Raw genomic sequence first — 23131 nt, 5'->3', positions numbered from 1 at the left:
TTTAAGTATTCACTAGAAGGATAAATTGTATTTGATCAAGACATGCAGCAAGATAAAATGAGTTATAACTGATTTTATATGTTTACTACACAGTATTTTTCAATCGTATAAACCAAAAATCAACTTAATGTCCGCAAACAACATGAATGATAAATCTTTAACTAGATGAGACATAACTTTAACAAAACTGTAGACATAATCTAAAGACAAAAATAGGTAGCTATTTATTTATTTCAAAGTATTCTATACAGAAGCATAAAATAAAAAAAGAGACAAAATACTTAAACTATAGATCTCGTTGAAATGGGAAAGGTGAAAATTACTTCTATTCTCTGTAGAGAGCTCACTTATTCTGAGGGTATATGAACATTATGTCATTTGATCTTCAAACTGTAACATCCCTAAGAAACACATGCATTACCAGGGAGCTGAGGCTCAGCAGATTAAGCGACCTGCCAAAGCCATATCAGCCAAGGCACTCAGATGCCAGAGCCTGCACTCCCAGCCACAGCTGTCTCCCCAATAGTGACGTGGAGAGCAAAACATCACTATTAAATACAAAGGGTGAGGCTCATCATAGGCAGAATTGAGCAATCACTTAAAATGTGAAGAAATCAGAGGGAATTCTTTTTCTTTGATTGTCATTACACATAATTCAGATGGGAGGCGTACTTGTGGGAAACAAAATTTAGGCAGAAACAAACTGGACTTTATGGACTAGAAAATAATAATTGCAAAGCTCAGCATATATACCTAAACCCAGTGCACAAAAAGAAAAAAACAAAAACAAAAAAAACACAAGGCTCCTGCACCTTTTGTGTTTGCAACAGTAATCCTTCTTAAAAGCAGGGATTGCTTTCTGCTGCCCTCAAAATCTTAACCCTAGAGTGGGGTGTCCAGATATGCAGGGTCTCTGAACCTATTAATAAAGAAGAATGTCTAGTTATTTTTCCAGTACTTCAACATCCCAAGAGTGAATGTCCTGTGCTCAAGATAAAAGCTATATGAGCCAAAAAATCTTACTTCTTTAAGTGTAATCACATCAATTCTATACATGAATATACAGTACTGTAAACTCAAAAGGTCTACATAGTTACACATATCTAATTAAAACAGAAAAATAACATATCCTTAAGAAGTAAAATTTATTAGAAAATTTGTTTTCAAACATGTTACTTATAAGAAGACAAATAACAAAGAATCCTAAGAAGTAAAAGCATTTGGAAGTAGTTCTCTAAGATGTTAAGCAAAATAAATGAGGTGTCAGGTGAAATTTGCTCAAGGAGTTAAGAGTGTTGTTGCACTGTGCTAACAATTCTAGTTAAGGAAAGAAATAGCAAAAGGGGGGGAAGCATCATCAGGATAAGAGTGTTGAAGGAGCCATGTAATTTGGGCCTAAGGGAGTAAAGGCAGTTTGAGCAAGATTCTGTAATATGAAGATGAGTGCAAGTGGACCAGATCATATATATGCTTCGAAGCCACAGTGACCAATGAGATACACAATAATTAATTTTAAACTCAAATGACAAAAACAAGCCTGTTACAGCTATTGGATAAGATAAAGGGGGACAAGAGGGATCCTTGTAAGATCCAATAAAAATTCCATAGTGAGCTCAATTCATCCTGGAGAAGCATGTTATCTCTATAAATAACAGGTGCATTGGTAATGGCATATAACAATGAGTCTAAAACCAGACCAAAGTGGAAAACGATGATTGTCATGTAACACTACACCACCAAAGACACGAATTTCATTTGGTGAAGTGTGAGTCTGGTGGGTCACCAACAATGTGCTCAGCCTTGAGTGTGACGTCAAACATTTCCATCTAGTATCTCCAATTTGAACTTTAGGGCTCACGTGGGCCCTACAGGAAATAAAAATCTATTACAGAGAGGTGCTAACTCTACCCTTCACCTTAATCCTCACCCCAGCCACAAGGCTTTACATTAATAGGCCTCTAAGTTTAAAAGTGAACACTTTATGCTTTGAAATAGAACCAGACCTGTAAACATTTTTCTATTGTGAGCTCATCAATGGATAGAAAGTTATTCTATCAAGGGGTGAGGAAATAAAGTATGCCTTGTGCTGATTCCCTCCATAACTTATCAAAAACACCCTTAAAAATTATATTTTGACTTTTCTTACAAACTCTCTGAGCAGCAGTATACTTGGAAATGATAAAAAAAAAAAAAAGAAAGTACAGGCTTTGGAGTCAGGCAGACCTCCATTTAATCCTGCGCCCGCCAATTCCGAAGTGTCTCTGCCAAAGCATGGATTTTCTTTCTCCAGCCTGCAGTTTCCTCCAGGTAACGTTCACAACATTCATAAAAACGTTGTGAAGACTAAGTGGGATGACACATGAAGAGCACCTAGCACAGGGTCTTAGCAACTCCATCAGTGCCAGTTGTATTTGGTTGAAGACGATAATAAAAATAAAGCTAAAAAAATTACAGTGTAAACTTACTCCCTACTTCTTGGTAGTTGATCAATAGTTCTAAATAGAAACTATTCCCAATAATCACACTACATAACAGATTGTTAAAACAACAATAACAAATTGATTCCCAGTTGAGAATCCCCAACTAGAAAAGGGGTAAGTCAAACTGCTGTCACAATGAACAGCTGTTCTCAGAGGAAGCCACAAGATCATAAAAGCTTCCCCCCTTGGTCTACGGGCTTAAGGCAGCAGACTGGAACAGATGTTCCTTTGTTAGCTATTGTAAAAAGGCTCTCAGAGAGGAAAAAGGAAGGAAGGAAGAAGGGAAGGAAGGAAAAGAGGGCAAGGGAGGGAGGGGGAAGGAAGGAAGGGAGGGAGGAAGGAAGGAAGGAAGGGAAGAAACTGAATAGCTATATCTATACAAATTAGTTGGGAGATCCTAGTGACACTGCTGAGACTCCCTGGCTTAGCGTCTCCGCTGAGTCACCTGTTAGCTGTGAAACAATGGGCAAGTCACTATCTCTCTAAATGTCAGTTTCCTCATCTGTAAAATGGGCATAATCATATTTCATATATCACATCTGTTTTTTGCTGTACGGATTAGATGAATGAGAACAGCACCTGACACTTGGTTGGCAGGACATGTGTTAGCTATTAGAGAATGGCACCCACTGTAGATGGGAGCATCTGATACTAGATGAAGCAAAATCGGAGCAGAGATCAGAGGGTGAGGACGATAATTTAGCCAGGCAAAATATGGAGGGAGTGCACCAGGCATAGGGAACAACAAGCAGAGTGGCCTGAACTTTAAGAGAAAACACTCCATGGAAAGCTGCTGTAGTGGAGGGCAGGTGCAGAATGAGGACAGTGCTCCGACTTCTCATGTGTAATATAAAACAGACCTCCACCTTACAGATAAATTTGCTGCTCACTCGTGATCGGGGTCATGAATGCCAGTGGATGAAGTAACAATGTAAACATATTTTAACACACTAAACATATTTAACAATGTAAACATATCTTAACAGTATCTTAAAGAGAAAATATATTTTTTGCCTATTCTATTAATGTGGCTTTCCAGAACAGACTGCCAATGTATTAGAGGTCCACATCTATCCATAATATTTTCATATTAACTCACTAAAAGTAGCCTAGTTTCCAAAGTTGAAGCATATGGAATTAAACAGCAAACTAAGAGATGAGAAGATATTGACAAAAAGACATTTATTTATTAGTAATTTCTATCATTCTTCACACGTGGTCTTTTTAAAGATAGTGTCTAAAATTCAAGGAGTATAATCATAAAGAAAGGAAGAAAAAACATTGTGCAAAACTGCACTTCCCCTATAGTTTTCTTTGTGCTTATTTTTATTGTAAAGAAAATTCCCTCTCCAGATTATTTATTTAGATAAAGTGTCTTATGCTTAGCTCTAATGATCTTAATTTAGTACAACGTATATATGAGTGTGTGTGTCTGTATGTGTATGTATGTGACAGCAGCTACTTCTAGAACCTATGTAAACTCTGAAAGTATAGCTGTCACTCTATCACCCTCCATCTTGAATCCTTTTCCATTCAAACACTTCCTCTTTCTGCCCACCACCGAGTAACAGAAATGCCAAGTTACCCACAGAACTCCTAACCAGATCTCAGGAAGATGTGGAATTAGATCTGGATTCAAAGCCAGACAATATGGCCTTGGTCTCTTTCTTCATTTGCCAAAGAAGGATAGAAACAGCAAAAAGATACAGAATTATCATGAAGATTGACTGAGATAATATATGTAAGGCATTTGGAAAAATCTCTGGTTCACAGAAAATACTATCTGATGGGTATTATTATTTTATATATGCACTTTATAATTTTATGCATAATTGTGTCATGGGTCCCCAAGACCACTCTCAGGTTTGACAATTTGTTGGAAGGACTCACAGTACTCAAAAAAGTTCTTGTACTCACTGTTACAATTTCTTACAGTGAAAGGATACAGCTTAAAATCACAGTTGTCTTCTTCCAGTGGAGTTTCATTACACAATATGTGACAACACATGTGATGTAGTGCCAACCAGGGAAGTTACCCAAGCCTTGTTGTAAGAGTTATTGAGGAGGTCAGTCATGCAGGCATGAATATAGACCTCCTGCAACAATGATCTCGGCTCTCAGTCTCCAGCACCCCACAGAGGATGAACTGACATAGTGTGGCCCAAGGCCCCAGGTGAACCAAAACAGGTGTTCACCTAAATCACATTTTTTGCATAAACCATCTAGCTTGGCCCAAGGCCCCAAGTATAGAAACACGGCCTTATTGGGAAGGATATTCCAAGGGCTTACAGCTGCTCTCCCCAGAGCCAGTCAAGGGCCAGTACTTTCTCTGAAATGTGCAGGGCTTGAGTACCTCAAGCTCTGAGTTAACCGTTTATGCATAATAATTTATTAAGCAACTACTATGTACCAGGAGCTATGATACTTAATACACATTATCTAATTTAATATTTAAATACTCTCATGAGAAACGAATTAGCATCTCCTTTTACAAATATGGAAACTAAGGCTCGAGGTTAAAAGTATTCACAGTTATAAAACTAGTGTGGAATCCAAACCTTGCTCTCAAACTGCAAAGCCTTTGCTACTTTCACTAAGCCATGCTGCCTCATAAAACATTATAAAAATTAAAATAGTATATTATACAATACAGCAAAAATATAGACACATAATAATAGTCAAATTCATTTAGGGTTTTGAAAAAATAATTTAAAAAATCACTTTGAATTTATGGACAAAATAAACTAGAGCTGTGAGCAACTGTGTACTTACTGTAGACCAGTTTTCATTTAAAATATTGAGTTTTTATTGAAAGGCTATCTAGTTACAACCAGGTGATTATAACCAAGTCCAATAAATTCAGCAATAAAGTTTTCCTGAGATTAAAAAGAAATTCAACCTTCTTTAAATTCAACGTTCTTTTTCTTTACACCTCAAAACTTTTTAATCCCCACAAACGTTTGTGAAACACAAAAGTGACTCACCCATCTATTAAGAATAAAGTAATTTTTCGTTGTAGAAATGTACCACCAGTTTCCCGAGGGAGGCAACAATGCTTTCTCACTTTAATATGTGTGTGGTTTTTTTCCCCCATCTAATCAGCTAATACTTTTCAAAAGATCTTTTTAATGCCTAAATGAAAGGATTCCACATCAGAGACCTGACCTCCCTATTAAAGTATCTAAAGGAAACCCTAGGAATGTAAAATCCATTCAAAGGCAAATTGCAGGTAGCTTATTGTACAATGCATTAAGAAAAGAAAAGGGAAAAAAGCTTCATAAGAACTGCACAGAATTTGGTAAAATTATACCACAAAAATACAAACTGATCTTAAGTATAAAGAAACAAATTCATAGCCAAAAACTTATTACAAAAGTGCTTTGTAATCAGCCAGGAGGGGAGTCTTTATGAAAAACTTCAGAATTTGTCACTTTCTCAATCAAAATTTCTGATTACAGCTTAATGTTGAGAAGGCCAAAAAGAGAACAAAACATATATTTTTCAATAGATTTAAAAATCTGAAATTTTTAAAGCTAACTTTCAACATCAAAAAAGGTAGCTTTTACCACAGACAACAGGAGTAGAATGAAGTAATGAAATAAGAGTAATAATAGATGAAGTAATAGAAACAAATACTTTAAAAAAAACAAATTAAGATTTTTAACATACCATGAACATGGTTCTGAAGTTATTCAAATCAGTCAAAAAGTCTTCCACGGACACCTTCTTCATGTCAATGGCATAGTACCCCATTATACTCTGGTACGACTTGTCCAAGTTTTCATGTAATTTTGAAAGTTTCTCATATTGTTTTTTTGCACTGATAACAAAGCTGTATATTATAGTTAAGGTATTCTGAAATTAACAAAGTAATGTTTTAGAGGAAAAAATCCTATAAGTCCAATTTTAATTTAATTGTTAGCCATTATTACACATCTCCAAAATGCCAAAATTAACTCTAATAGTTAACTGTTCTTACAATTCAATCTACACTGTACAGTGATGAAATCTTAAATGTGATTCCTAATTAACACTGGCAAAATTATCAGAAAAGTTAAATATTTGTATATTTAATATTTCTCTTTTACAATTGAGCTCAAGAAAAGTTTTCTTCCAATTTGCCTACCTTATCAGATCATGCAGTATAATTTAAAATTATAGTTCAGTAGTTTCAACATTGAAATCAATAATACAGGCAAAGTATTATTGCATAGTAGTGGATAACCTGGGATCAATTCCTAGCTCCTGCACCTGGGTAGTATTGTGCCTGTGGACAAATGCCTTCATCTCTCTGTGCCACAATTTCATCACTTATAAAATGGAAATAATAATAATAATAAATAATAATAATAAAAAAACCTATCTCACAGGTTGTGAGGACTAATGAGTTAATACATACAAAGTTTTTAGAAAAATAAATGGCATCTAGTCGTACATACAAATACTTGGTCTTATTATTGCCCACTTATTAACTTTAAGCTCTAACACATATATGGAATCTAGAAAAATGGTACTGATGAACCTAGTAGCAGGGCAGGAATAGAGAAAAGACTTGAGGACACAGGGGTGGGGGGGAGGCAGGGGGCAGGGAAGCTAGGACGTAGTGAGAGAGTAGCATTGACATATACACACTGCCAGGTGTGAAGTGGATGGCTGCCGGGAGGCTGCTGCAGAGCATGGGGAAATCAGCTTGATGCTTTGTGAGGACCTGGAGGGGTGGGATGGGGCGGTTGGGAGAGAGGCTTGGGAGGGAGGAGATATGGGGATGTGTACATATGGCTGGTTCACTTTGTTGTACAACAGAAACTAGCACAATACTGTAAAAGAAAAGAATATATCTAAATTATATTTGAAATAACTATAAAAATAACTATAAAAATTTTTTTAAAAAAGCAATACATTTTTTAAGTTACATTAAAAACTTCTTAGGTAAGTAAATTCACATTTTAACTTCTTTGGAAAATTGGTCTATAAAATCTTCTACACATTACAGGATTTAAAATTATGATTATACACACATAGAAATGTTTTTTTCTCATTTATGACAATTAGTTAAAAGCACACTGAGACTGAGAAGACTTTCTGTGACTATGGTGGTGGCATCTGAACACATTTTCTAAACAAATCATAGAACTTCCTTTGTGGTGTGACAAGTTGCTACAGCAGCCTGATAAAAAATCTCCACACCACATTCTGAAAAGATGACTCTGTTAGAGCATCAGTCGTAATTATCTATGGCTCTTTTAAATTGGGACATTTAAAGAAATGGAACACAGAAAATTAAATTTACTGAAGTCATCCTATTGTCTCTAACACAAAAGTATAAACAGATATTAACACATTTTTTAAGAAGTTGGAAAATAAGAATAACTAGATTCAGACCAAGAGAAAGAAATTGAAAATGGAATGTTTATGTCTAAAAAAGGAAAATTTTCCACAATTTAAAAGAGATATGGTTCCTCTGGTCAGAGCATTCTCCAGTAGAGGGTGAAATAAAGAAACTGATTCAGGCCCTCTGTTTTGAGAAAAATACTGAAAGAAAGAGGTAGCACTCTGCCTGGTGGTGAACCAGGGCCAGAGAAGAATCCTAATAACTAAGAACTCAAGCTCCCACAAGGAACCAAGGCATCCCCATTAATCACAACTCACCTGTACTCATGTCTACGGTCAATCCACAGATTATACATTGCCCTTCAGTGCCTTTTTTTTCCCTTCTTTTTATCCTATGCTCTGCTTAGTTAAATATATAGTATTTTAGAAGAAAAAATAGACTAGAATGTAAGAAGTCTAGATTCTAATGCAAGAGCTGATTTTGATTTTTTTTTTAATGAGCTTAGAAAATCTATGAATCTTTCTTTGGCTAGTTTATACAGCAAAATGCCTCCTTATACTTTCTAAGAATACAGATCATAATAGTAACAGTGGTCGATGCATTTATATGCAGTATCATTTTTAAATCTTTGGATGAACAAAAGATTTTGTACATTAGTCAAATCATAAAATCATAAGAAATTATAATAACATGGTCACACGCGTTTCCATATACTTTGTCTTGTGAAACATTCATATTCGTGAAATGCTGTAGGTAAAGTGAATTTATGTAAATAAAAATCACATTTGAAATCCATTCAGAAACTCATTAAATGGAACAGATGGTGATTCACTTGTAACATGCAGTAAGTATCCCTTCATTTACCTAGCAAGTTCAGAAATCAACACTGGTTTATCTATTCAATCTATAAACTCTCACCTAAAATTTATGTCCTAAATAGAGACTATATCCACATGGATTATTTATATATCCTTAACTCCTGTCTAAAAGAGGAATTGTTTTCGGTCTTTGCTTGTCCAAACCTATCATTCAAAGCTTGGTTCAGTTCTTCCTCTTCCATGAAGCCTCCTTCTCTAATCTCTACAACTATGAGTGATCATTTGTTCCATTGAATACATAGAACTTGTAGTCCACTCTACTCTCTGTAATTAAGTTCTCTGTTTTCCCTTCTAGTCCAATCCCCTAGTATTGCTTTGTTCTTGCCACGTGTTGGGGGGGTGATCACCTGTGATTGTCAGCCCTTTCTCTAGATGCTGTATTAAGTCTAATCATCTGCAATTACTTTGGTGCCAATGACTTATTTCACCCTACTCTCATCAGTCTTAAACTTTGGTGGGAAGCGTAGCAAGCATCCTCAAAAGTGTGATGTAAGTCAAGGAACTTCTCTTCACAAAATTGCATGTATACGCGTACACACACACACACAATTTGGATGTAATGTTAAGAGCTAACAGAGTTCCTAAAAAAGTAGTTACCCTAGACAACAGGTTGCACTACTTGGTGGGTGTTTCTAATCGTATGGTTCTATAGCTACTCCTTTATTACCCCTATCACTGCTTATAATGCTTTGAGTTTCAATAACAGGCACTCCACAAATATGAGTAATTTTATTCTAATACTTGGGAATATACTCATTCACAGGAATCAGTTTGGTAAATAGGTTAAAATAAAGCTCTATTATTCAATAACACTTTTTAGATTTTCAGGTAAGCATCAAAAGTCAATGAAATATCAGAAATATGCTTGGGCGTACTTAAACAGTAAAATTCTATTTAAATAATGTGATAAGAAAGAAAACCAAGAGCCAAAACCATGGAAATTACATGGTCTTGTTCTAACAGCTAGAGAGCTTTATAATTTTCTTATCATTGTTATCTACAGAACAATTTGCTCCCAAAGGAAATGAAATAAGTGGAATTACCCACAAAAATGGCAAAACTGTGATTGAACTGAAATAATTTTGGAAAGAGCCAAATAAATTCTCAGAAGTTTAAAATGACTACTTGATAGAATGGAATAAATGGTTACCTTAATGAGGCACTCCACATCATTACTGATGGTACTCGCTCACTAAGAGATGGGGGAACATTCAGATAAAAAATCATCATCCAAAAGAACAAACAAACACAGGTGTTCATGTGCCAATTGTTAAACTCCAGTTAGAAGTTAATGCCCATATCCTTATTAGTCATCAGGCTTTATTTTTTTCCCCCAGAAAGTCCTTTACTTGCAAAGAGCTTTAGAGAAATAGGTGAGCTATTCAACAAAATTAAAATTTGATAAAATTCAGTACAGAAAGTGATACATATCCATCTACTTGATATTTTTGTAACATCTATTTTCTTTTCCTTTCCCAGGACTAAGGCCAAATTCTGATGAATTTCTACTTGAACCAGTGTAATTTTCCCATTTGAAAAGTACATGACAACCAGATCTGTGTTCACACACATTGAACCACAAATGTTTAGTGTTGGCCAATTAAGCAGTCAGACTGAGATTTGGGATTTAACTCCTGGTTAGCAAGTACTGCTCATTCCCAAGCCACCCAGCACAAATACATTCTACATTTATTCTCATGTTTGGCCCCATTATTGCACCTTCTCTAACAAGGATGTCTATTACTTCCATTAATCATCTTATAAGGACCTGCTTCAATCAGTCCTACACATCTAATACCTTTTATAGATCTTCTTAAGCACCCAGGATCTGGCCAGCCAGCCAGCCAGCCAGGCAGCCGATCTATAAGTAGTCACTAAACCCCACAGAGTACCCCTCTTCTAGGCATGAGGAAAAACAGTAGTTAACAAGGCAAGCAAAGTCCCTGCTTTCGTGAAACGGGCATTCTAGAGTGTGGTGACAGATAATAAAGAAGTAAATTAATGAGATATTCAGACAAGTAAGGAGCATGATGAAGAAAACAAGAGTCTGTGTGTGATACTGCATAGAGTGACAGAGGCTAACTTATTCTGGGTAATCAAAGACGCCCTGGCTGAGAAGGTGACACTGACTGAAGCATGACTGTCAAGCAGCCGTGAGTACGACATTGTAAGTGCAGTAAGGCCTCTGAGAAGGAAGAGATCATTGTAGACTTGAGAAGTCATAGAGGACAAGGAGCAGGATATTTTAACCAGTCTTAAAAATTTATGAAGAACGGGTTAAATGTAAAACAGGTGAGAGAGAAAGCAGAAAAAAGGGAGGAAAAAGACTAATTCAAAAGAAAACATCTGCTCTTACAAATCATCCAACTACCCAACTTTCCACTCTTGCAAATGGACCATGTATTATATGAGTTTACATTTCATCCATTCCACTCTTCTATTTTACTTCCTAACCACAGTTCAATTAAATAAAAATGTACTAAATTCATTTACTTGAAAAATGCTATGTTTTATGCAGTGTAGAATACAGATATAGGTAAGATGCAAATCTTTCTCTCAAGGAATTTATTGGGGCAGTTTTAGCTTCTAACGTAGTAATTTCAAAAGTGTCCAAAATATTGTTATACAGTGGACAAAAAAGAAAGTGTGAAAATAAAGTGTGATTACGGTGAAGAAATTTAAAGACTATAAAATGGAAAAGAGTCAAATAATTTGTCATGTAAGTTGTGTGACAAATACAAAAATATAGAAATGTCTAGCAAATTGATTTTTTCTAAGAGACTTAGGAGAGGGGGTAGGATGAGGAGAAAAGAGAAAGGTAAAGGCTTGTGCAAGGAGAATTTCAAGGGTGATGCTCTAGGATCTATTTGTTATTTTCCTTAAAATAAGAATGTAAAGAAAGGTACAGGAATCGCATGGCACCAATCCTAGCATTTTCCTAATTTTCTTACTGAAAGAGAATTTAGTAAGTATGTACACCTCACATATAATACTTTATATATCACAATATTTGTGATCCTACCACAAATCACGTTACACATTTTTCAAGTAAATATTTACACTGAAGCTACTCAACTCTAATTATACTTCTAACCAGGCTTAGCAATTGAAAACTGCTACAAGAAGCATGATGTGTTAATAAAAAGTCAATGTGATATATATGAAATAACTGTGCATGCTTTTTAAAGAATGTATTAAATTTGTATTTTTTAATATTAAGAAGTATATGTAAAGAAAGCAAGTACTGGCAGACTAAAAATGCAGTATACTATAATTGAGTGCTATTCGTGAAATTTCACTTTATAGAATTATAACAAAATTGTACACTATAATTTAAAACAATTCAATTAACAGATTATTTAATAGTTCACTAAATCATGACTGTTTAACCTAAATATCTATTTGCAAAAATGCATCCTTAACAACTTAGATAACACACATATTTTTTCAGAATTGGTTGATGAACGAAACATTTGATATGTGCTTCAACTAATAAGCATTAATACTTAAAACATAAACAAAATTCCAGTGTTTATAACCCAAACTTTTAAACACATTTTTATTCACTGTGCATTTAGTTTCCAAATTCTTCCACTTTCTAAGATGTAAAAAGCTCACAATTTGCCATTTTAATAAGAGCCGTATAAATGCATTTAATATTCAAAATCTGACTTGTTGTCAGTCCTAATTAAAGTAAACAAAGCTTTGCAATGAATGAATTTAATTACTTTGAAACTACTATGTCTAACTAAGATGAAAAGCAAACGAGTGCAATCTAATCTCAGCAAAGAATATTTATGATTATAAGCTTTGTCAATAGCAAAGTGCACCAACTGTTCATATATCTGACTTCCAAGAGATACATGAATGCTAATCAGTTCATTAGAGGCTTCTAGGTTGTGATATTTAGTGACAGGATGTAGGAGCTTTCTTGTCCATGGAGTATAATTGTACTCAGAATGAAAAATTGTTTCCAACAAAGCTTCATCCTTCCTGTTTCTGATTTCCTGCTGGTTGCTTTTTATGAGCTGCATACCTTTCAAGAAGCCGACATCATTCAGCTTCTGTGTCATATGAACACAAGTGTGGATAGGTCCTGAGATCCTCTGCTGAGCAGGATTCTAGCACCTTTATTCTAAGCTCAGGAATTTATCTCGGGTACTATGTTCCACATAACTGAGCTTCATAATTAGTGCACAGTGTATTACCAGAAACTGTATGCAAGCAAAACCTTTTCTAAAATGCTTTCTATCTATAGGAAACAATAAAACGTGCCTCAATGAACACTTCTTAATCATTACAATAAACTGTCACATATGAACATTTTAACATGATAAAATGGGGTGGGGCTAAGAATGATGAAACTGATATAATTCTGCAATAACAAATTTAGTCTTAAAAAGCATACTTTGCCAAATTAGAAGGTGTGGCAAACATATATTTGATGGATAAACACAGACTTCATCCTTAGTTTTAAAAAAAACAACCTTCTCAAATGTAGTGATAAAGGCATCCTGCCTAATAAAAGAAGAAACTGGGTGTGTAGGAAACATATGAAAGGAAACAAACACATTAGCCTGAATTGATTGTTGCTGGAGTGCATTTTTATGATATTTCCCAAAAGAGACAGTGAAGAAAGCTAACACTGAACTAATTCACAATTAAGCTGAAAGTATATAGTACAATAAAATCTATGACAAGCCAAATAATAATTCTGTGATTTGCCAAATCTCAGGGGAGAAGAAATAGAAAGAGGAAAAGTAGTTATTTTATTTCAAGTATCTCAGTTTAAAATAAAATATTAGGAGTCTCTATTTATAAGAGCTCGTTTAGAAGTGGGTTATCCTTTCATATAGAATTCTGAAGTCCATGTGGGATTTTAATAATGCATAGTAGTAATACTTTATTATAAGGCAAAAGATATCTCTAATTTCACAGAATGGTTTGGAAAGCAACTCAACATTAGCTTCTGGAAACAAATAAAAAAAAGATTATTACTTCAATTACTCATTAGCGATTGACAAAGTTAGTGAAACCAAAGATAACTGAATTCAAAGGAACCTTAAATGAAGCAGGACACAATCCTAATGCTATTAGTTCTGATGATATATGCATATCCACACACATAGACACATACGTACACACATACATTTGTCCATTTTATTTTGGGTCTAGAGAATACCTACACCAGCAGTGATTGTGGTAAGCTCGGTTTTGATTTTGGAACCATGTAGTATTTCCAAAGGAAATTTTGAAATCTCTCAAATATGAGTTAATTTTTAATATACAACTCTTGAAATTAAGCTGACTAGTCACACTGGTTTATAAAGCCTTCACCTGCTTCCTAAAAGATTTCAAAAGTATCTAAATCACATGACATTAGATTCAAACTTCCTCAAACTGAGTTTTCCTGTCCTTTCAATTTACCATGAACGTCAGAAGGAAACAGCGCATATGGAAGGAAAAAGATGAGAGAACACATTATTCATATTGATAAAAAGGAAAAAATGGATTGAAATTAATAGAATAAACTTCTATATTATTCATGATAGGTAAAACCCTCGAAAAAATTTCCTTGCAAGAAAGCAAAGGTTAAATCTTCTATAATTTGGCACTATAGAGTGATCTCTGGTTATGCAAGTATACTTAAAACATTAAGCAAATTGTACTGCTAATTGACTAGTGGCTTAAGTTATTTAGATATCAAAGGATATGGACATCTTTGTCACAAACTTATCATGCAAGTCCTCAGGAGGGGGAAAGATTTTCAAATCTTTCTCAAGCTGTTGAAGTTGCCTTCCCATCTGCTTCAAATTCTTTTCCAGCGTTTCTACAGAAACTAAAAGAATGTTATACGAGTTAAAAGGACGAAATTATAATATAAAAAAGTAAAACACTCTAGAAACAAAACATTTGTGAAAAACCTTACAATAATAATGAAAATCCATTAAAATAAAGGAAGGGTAAACCACTTAAATTTTTAGAAATCTTTTGATTTTTAAATTCAGAAATAAAGAAAATTTAATAAAAGATCCTTTAATTTTTTTTTTTGTTGTTGTTGTTTCCAATCCTTTATTAGAGATACTGTATATCTGTACAATAAACATGGATCAAACTGCAATGGAAATGTCAATAGATATTGTCAAATTGCCCTCCGTGATGGTGTACGTTAGACACTGCTACCACTATTATAAGAGGGGATGGCCTTTCACATATCAGCATTCTTTGCTGGTTGTAATGACTTGAATTATATTTTAATACCAATCTCGTATGTCAGAGGAACCATCTTACTAAGTTTTCCAATAAGGCATAAGAACCCTACTGAATAGAAAAGCAAGTTAAAAGAAAAAAAAAAAAGCAAGTTAAAACCTCAAAGGAGTCAGTGTGTGAGATATTCATGTTCCTTCCCTCTCTGTGTACCTATTTCCTAACCTTTTTTTTTTTTTTTTGGGGGGGGGTACATCAGGTTCAATCATCTGTTTTTATACACATATCCCCGTATTCCCTCCCTTCCTTGACTCCCCCCCCCCAAGTCCCCCCCACCCTCCCTGCCCCAGTCCTCTAAGGCATCTTCCATCCTCAAGTTGGACTCCCTTTGTTATACAACAACTTCCCACTGACTATTTTACAGTTAGTAGTATATATATGTCTGTGCTACTCTCTCGCTTCGTCTGAGCTTCCCCTTCACCCCCCGCCCCCTCCCATACCTCGAGTTCTCCAGTCCATTCTCTGTATCTGCATCCTTATTCTTGTCACTGAGTTCATCAGTACCATTTTTAGATTCCGTATATGTGAGTTAGCATACAATATTTGTCCTTCTCTTTCTGACTTACTTCACTATGTATGACAGATTGTAGTTCTATCCACCTCATGACATATAGCTCCATCTCATCCCTTTTTATAGCTGAGTAATATTCCATTTTATATATATGCCACATCTTCTGTATCCATTCATTTGTTGATGGGCATTTCGGTTGCTTCCATGTCCTGGCTATTGTAAATAGTGCTGCAATAAACATTATGGTACACGTTTCTTTTGGGATTATGGTTTTCTTTGGGTATATGCCCAGGAGTGGGATTACTGGATCATATGGTAGTTCTATTTGCAGTTTTTGAAGGAACCTCCAAATTGTTTTCCATAGTGGCTCTACCAACTTACATTCCTACCAACAGTGCAGGAGGGTTCCCTTTTCTCCACACCCTCTCCAACATTTGCTGTTTCCAGATTTTGTGATGATGGCCATTCTGATAGGTATGAGGTGATACCTCATTGTGGCTTTAAATTTAGGAAAAGCTCACATGAACAAATCACATTTAAGAAATATGGCTTGTTGAAAATAGGAGTCCTTGACCTCTACAAACACAACAAAATAATCAACCTATTCAGAAAAAGAAGGCAAAGAAAGACCATGTTTTTAAAATCAAACCTATTTCAATATAATGTTTAGCATTTTGCAACATCAGGATCTTTTGAGAGGGAAAAATAAAATGTACATGGAAAAGATGTGGAATGTGTGCTCTCTTGTTCAAGGTCTCCCACAACAGGAGACCTTGAAGGTATCAGGGGCTATTTGAGTAACATGTCATACAAATGTCAAACTTTCTTTAGTGGTACTCTAAGGACAATTTCTGTTTATTAACTAATAAAGATTTGTGTGTGTGTCTACATACTTGCCTTGTGCAAATCACAAGTAATTCACATACAGCTAAACCCAGGAATATACTTAAGCATTCTGGATGGATGGATAAATGGGTGGATGGAAGATAGATATACTATAACTTTTAATTAACACAAATTTAATGTGTTAACACACCAATGAACAAAATCACATACTTAAATATGATTAGGTCTGCTGATCAAATTTTATTACACACACACACACAAAATTTGGAAAACACCTAAAGAAAAGACAAATAAAAGCCTGAGGAACTCCTACTTAACAAAAAGCACAAGGCAAACACTGGGAAGGAACATATGTGGATTATTTGGTTTTTTCTGACACCTAATATATCATTCCAATACCTACCACTTCTCCAGTGCCAACTGGGCGTCTACCAATTCAGTTCAATTCTGACACTTACTGCCTGGAGTTAGCCCAGAACCCACAGGTTTAAGGGTTCAGTTCCACAAGACTGCCCTCACTTCACAGGACAGTCACAAGTCCCAGGGATCACCTATACTTCTAACCAACAATAAATTCAAGAGTTCTCATGCCCTCCCCCCACACCATTTATTTTCTATAATGTGCTAGGATAGCTTACAGAACTCAGGGAAGTACTATACTTGCTACTACAGCTTTTATTATAAAGGATATAAGTCAGGAATAGCCAAATGGAAGACATGCATAGGGCAAGGAATGGGGGGGCGGGTTACCACAGTCTCTATGTTGTGTCCAGGTACACCGCCCTCCTGGCGTATCCATGTGCTCACTACAACAGAAGCTTCCTTAGCCTCCTAGTCTCAGAGTCTTACCGAAGCTTCACAACACATGCAAGATTGATTAAAACACTGGCTATTGGTGACTGAAACGCAGGTCAGAGGGTGGGCTGACTGTTCTAACCCTGTAATCACATGGTTGCTACCTCTGTAAACCAGTCCCCTCATCCTGAAACTCCCTAAGCTGGCCCTCTCCCATCTGCCTTTAGATGATTCTCAGTAGTATACAAAATACACCCATCAATTGAAAAGATTTTAGGAACCAGGAAAAAAGACCAAATACATAGTTCTTACTCTACCACCCAGACACAGAAGCGCGTGTCTGGTCAGCAGGCAGAACCCCGCTACCTGTGAGGAGGCATAAGAGAAGTACATTTTTCATTCATGAGTTGTCATCCTCAGAGTTGCCCTCTCGGAGGAGGCCAGTGGCTTGTAATTGAACACAGGGCCATCCCAGTGAGTGAGTGCTTCTCAGTGGGATGAGAGAAGGACTTCGGGTTCAGATGAAAGGCTTATCAGGGGATCCTTTGAGCCTTTTCGAACTCACTGGTATCCAGTGGGTCAGGGACTATATCTGTCACTGAAGAAACTTCTCACTGGCTCAATTTCCACATAAGTGAAATAGGAAGAATCTCACCTCATACTTTTACCTCACTGATATTTCATAAAGATCAAATGCTGTAATAGAGGATGAAGAATTTTTAAAAAATTGATTATGAGATGTTACTCACTCTTAGAACTCAATAAGACATGAAGACCTTAAAGGCTGAAGTAAGTAATATTAGAATCAAAGGAAACTCAAAAAAAAAAAAAAAAAAAATCATCCCATCACCATAATCGTGCCAGGAACAGTGTTGTAGAACTCAGGCTAAAAAGAAAAGTTGTTAATTTCAAGAGTAAAATGCTTGGGATGTTAGGAAGCTTTGGAGCACATTCAAACATTTTTAACATATTTAAGGAATAAGAAGATTGTCTTAAAAAATGGTTCTGTGGCTACTCTGCAGATGGACATCCCATTAAGCCATTACTTAAGTTTCATCAGCACTATCTGATTACATTATTTGTACATTAGAGAATTTAAGTGCATTTGATCAACTTTTCACTGCTGGTTTTTAAATAAAGACCAAAGCACAACTGGAAGAAAGAAAGGTGTGTACAAGTTCCAGAAGAATAAAATATAATCCAATGTTTGAGGTCATCTGATTGGTCAAACTAATGAGCATTTAAGAATTTCTTTGGTGTTATACTTTTTCAGCAATTATATTTACAAAGATACTTAGTTTAGCCATACTTGTCTCATGTGTCAAGTTCTTTGAGATCAGTGACTACAAATTTTTATATTAGAAATCCCAACTGGAGCAGAGAATTTTAAATTGTACACCTTCAAAGAAGTGTTAATTTACTGGTGTCTCTGTATCTGACCTGTGTATGAATTTTATCCTTCAACTTTGTCACATTTCTTGACAAAGAAATTAATCCTATTTTTTATTCCTTTTCTTTATTTAGAAGTAACAAAACATAGCCATCATCAGACAGAGTTGACTACATTTTTTTAAGGCAATTTCAACTTCTGCATTTTACTCAATATTCAATCAGATGGGATGTCCCTCAGTCACCTCAGACACCATGTGTCTCTGCCCCCAACTAACTGCCCATATGTAATTCCCACAGGTTAGTGGGCAGCAGAACCATAAATTCTGTTTCCTGTGCCAGAAACCTGCTAGTCTTGACCCTTCCCTCTTCTGAACCCTCAGGTCCAAAGGATCATGACATCCCTTGCATTTTACTTGACAAATAGGACCTACTTCCTTGCTAGACTGAACACTGTTCAAGGCATCTGGAACATTTATCTCTTCTCTGACCTCTGGTCTCCTACTGTTTCTCTCAGAGCCATATCCACACTGTACATGGAAGCTTCCAGACAAACACTAATTTAAAGATGTCCCTTCCCTGCTTAAAAACTAGACAATAAACTGCTTACGTGACAACTTCGGAGTTCTGCCCACAACTTGGCTCTACTTCCTAATCAGGCACACTTCTTCCCAAATCAACAAAACAAGCCTGCTTGTAGTTTCCTTCCCCCCAGTCCCTTTCATCTATTCCGTACCTGATGCTGGGACTACCGTGCCTATTTGCCTTGCCCACTCCACCCAAGTCACTCCTGTGTTCATACTTTACAATAAGAGTCCAAAACCCCAGTCAGGCCCCTGGTGACGTGCCCTCCCTACCTGTCATACCTGGTAACTATCTCTATCTTGCAATTACTACACTCTATTACCTTTATCTCTTTATGTCTTCCTCTCCCAACTGACTGGGGATTCCTAAGGGGAGAGAGCCACATTTTATTTATCTTCGTATCTTGGGTTACATAATGTAGTACAGATACTCAAATGTTTGTTGAAGGAATGGATTTTGTATTTAACTTTAACCTCGCGAGATAAAAGCATTAAAAATGGGAAAATATAACAGATTAAATATCTAAAACCCTAAAATCCAAGACACAGACTTTTCTCCAACTGCCTAGTTATTATGATAATTATACACTAGAGGTGTTAGAAAAGCTCTGAATAAAAGTTAAAATCACAACCATAAATATTTAGATTTACAGAAATCATGAATATAGGCTCTCTGTAATACGATGGCCTCTATGATTTACCATGTTAAAATTTCAAATTAAAAAAAAAAGGAGAAATTACACACATTTAAGTAATCTCTGTAATTAAATAATAATTGTTTATGCATATCTCCTGGAGGTGGTGGTCATTATTTCACAACAAACTTACTAAGAAATGTCACAGTGATTCTTACATATCATGATACATTACAGGGAAGTTGATTTCTTTAAAGAATGCTTAAATGTCAACTTATTACCAAAAAACAATATAAACATTCAAACCAAATTACTCTACCTATGCTCCTAGACACAACTGTTCTGTGAGAGAAACTAGGGCTTACAGCACTTCAAGCTCCCAACATAGCGATTTTTCCTAGACGACTGTAATAATAAAGGTATTAATAAAGCTGTAAGACTATTTCACAAATGTATGTAACAAATAATAAAATGGATCGACAAGATAGACAAAAACCTCAGTACCATTAAAAGAAATCCCTAACATTAAGTAGGCCTAGGACAAAATCTAAGATCTACAGTATCATTATAAAATTCATTATGTTGACAGGAAAGCATAAAACTGAAATAAGATGGTAGAAGAGCAGAAACTCAAAATAAATTGCAGTTTGGTTCATAATAGGCAAAGGTATAAACTAAAAGGAGCAATGCTAAGTGACCGGCCAGGCATCCTCAGCATGCTCAGCTTTTCCTTCTTCCCAGTGTTCTGACTCTTGACAGAACCCCATATAATAATACACTATAATTTGCATCCCCTAATTAATTTATTATATTGGGTTGGCCAAAAAAGTTCGAGTTTCTCCATAAGATGTTACAGAAAAACCCAAATGAACTTTCTGGCCAACCCAATACTACAGAGGACCCCTGACTTACGTTCCACTTAATGATTTTTCAACTTTATGATGGTGAGGAAAGCGATACGCATTCAATAGAAACCATTCTTAGGACACTGCATGTTGATCTTTTCCTGGGATAGCAATATGTGGTGCACTCTGTCGTGATGATGGACAGTGAGCCGCAGCTCCCAGTCGGCCATGAAAGAGTAAACAATCAATACACTTACAACCATTATGTACCCATAGAACCATTCTGTTTTTCACTTTCAGCACAGTATTCAATAAATTACATGAGCTATTCAACATCTTATTATAAATTAGGCTTAGTGTTAGACGATTTTGCCCAGCTGTTGGTTAATGTAAGTGTTCTGAACATGTGTAAGTTAGGCCAGGCTAAGCTATGATCTTTGGTAGGTTAGGTATATTCACTGAATTTTCAACTTGCAATGGGTTTATCTGGACGTAACATCATCGTAAGTCAAGGAAGAGCTGTACATGCAGTGAGGGTTTTGTTGTTACTTTTTTTATACATCACACTGCAAGGGAACTGCCTATATTTGCTCTGGAGTCTGGAGAGAGGAAAGGCAGCAAAAGGTAAGCAGAGGGAATGACAAGCACAACCAGCGAGAGGGCCCAGGTCAGTTCTGCTGACCCATTTCCCCCACTCTGGGGAGAACGAAGTAGCCTTGTCCTCTCCAACTACAAGGAGAGTGTTAAAGGCATAACAACATTTTTAGAAAAGAAAACACTATTAGTAGGAGAAGCCTATCTAATGGAAAATCAAGTTTACCTATAAGCATTTGAAAACTCCTTTCTACAAATAAGATGTTCAAGAATATGGTAAATATTAAACAAAAGAGGCCCATAATAGAGATGTTTGTAACAACATTCAAAATGTTCCCTCAAGATAATGGTTTTGTATACATGTGTGCAGGAGGAAGGTGTGGTGGCTTTTAACGTGTCCCATGGTAAATATTAAGGATAGACCAACTAACATGCAAATTATGAGATGAGTCTGACTATTGGAGACTATGCAGCCTAACAAATTCTGGACTGCATGTCTCTGAAATTGAAAATTTCCACATTTTTTCTACTGCTTAGATCTTTGTCCTAAACTCCTTCTGTCTGTTGAATTTCTCTCCTTGATGTTTAATAGGCATCTTAAACTCACATTTTCAAAGTGGAACTTATCTTCCTTCTGGAATCTGCTCCTGCATCTCAGTAAATGATTGATGCTATGACTCCTCTCTTTCCCTCATACCCCACACACCCAATCACAGAATAAATCCTGTTGGTTCTCTACCTTCAACGTAGACGCATTGCCTAAATCCTTCTCATCTCCCTTGCTACCTCCTCCTGGTCCCATTATTACAGCATCAAATTGGTTTTGTTGCTTCTGCCACTGTTTCTCTACATTTTCCCCCCGCAGAGCAGCCAAAACAAACCTTTGAAAATGCAAGTCAGATGTCACTCTTTTGCTCAAAACCATTCCAATGGCTCTGCATCTTAGAGCAAAATCAAAATCCTTACAATGGCCAATAAGGTCCTACTGGATCTGTTACCTTTCTGATCATCTCCTATTACACCCTTCCCTTCCCTCCCTCCCTCTGATCCAGTCTCACATCCATATCTAGGGCTCTTCCATCTGCCTAGAGTGGTTCTCTCACATACCTTGTCATGCTTCCTTACACCTCTGTCTGGCTTTCATGCAAAGGCCTTCTCTATGGGGCCTTCTCTGACCTCTGAACCTACATTACGGGAAAAAAAAACCAAACAAAAAAACCCACCTGGCCTAGAATTCCACAGCTAACCACCTGACATAATATACATTGACTTCTTTCTTTGCTCTGTATCCACCACCTAAAATGTAAATTTCAGGACAGCAGAAGACTTTTCCTTTGTGTTCATGCACCACTCTATCCAGTACCCCAAATGGTACCTGAGACAGAAGAGGCATTCAAAAAACAACTCATGAAATAGTGAAAGAATGAATCTTATGTAAGCCACTGGTACTTTTTTTTTTTTTTTTGTCACTCAAAGTCAGTCTAATTCTTATTCTTTTTTGTTTGGTTGGTTTTTGTTTTTTGTGTTTGCCTAATCACACAAGAGCCTAGGACAGTGTCTGCTAGGCAGTAAGAATTCAATAAACTTTTTGGAAAGAATTCCTTCCTTATAGGGTCGAAACATATCAAAAACTATTAAAATGAGCACTAGTTCTTTTCTTCTGTAAAATATGTAATTTGACAGCTGCTGAGAAGCTGCCATCAAGGTGACAGACATATTTACATGACACAAGGGTCTCCCAACTGATCAGTTTTAGAACTTTGCTTCTGAGAAGAGAGGGGGAGATTATCTAAGAAGACATTTTCTTCAGGTTTTCCTGTGAAGGTGAGTAAACATCTTTTTAGATGTTTCTATTACTTCTATCATGTCTTCAGTGTTAGCTCGTATTTCTATATGGCATTCCTCAATAATTCTGGGCTGATAAATTTGATTTTACATAGCATACAAACACCTCCAGAAAAAAAAAAAACTGTAA

At 36.0% G+C, this 23131-nt stretch overlaps 1 protein-coding gene across 6 annotated transcripts in view; it reads right to left on the bottom strand.

Moving 5' to 3' along the window:
• Window positions 1–23131, bottom strand: part of DIAPH3 (diaphanous related formin 3) — a 485817-nt gene that overhangs the window by 158779 nt on the left and 303907 nt on the right. For 5 of the 6 annotated variants that reach the window (XM_057707607.1, XM_057707608.1, XM_057707610.1 and 2 more), the window contains 2 exons: window positions 14406–14529; window positions 6150–6315 (listed from right to left, as the gene is read on the bottom strand). In XM_057707607.1, the coding sequence (XP_057563590.1) occupies window positions 6150–6315; window positions 14406–14529 (290 nt within the window). Of the gene's footprint in view, window positions 1–847; window positions 920–6149; window positions 6316–14405; window positions 14530–23131 lie in introns of those variants that run through there. The other variant, XM_057707613.1, reaches the window with a different exon arrangement.

This window comes from Hippopotamus amphibius, chromosome 14 (genome assembly GCF_030028045.1).
Source record: "Hippopotamus amphibius kiboko isolate mHipAmp2 chromosome 14, mHipAmp2.hap2, whole genome shotgun sequence".
In the NCBI taxonomy this organism is placed as follows: Eukaryota; Metazoa; Chordata; class Mammalia; order Artiodactyla; family Hippopotamidae; genus Hippopotamus; species Hippopotamus amphibius.
The sequence above is the reverse complement of the archived record's forward strand: the minus strand, read 5'-3'. Positions and strand labels throughout refer to the sequence as shown.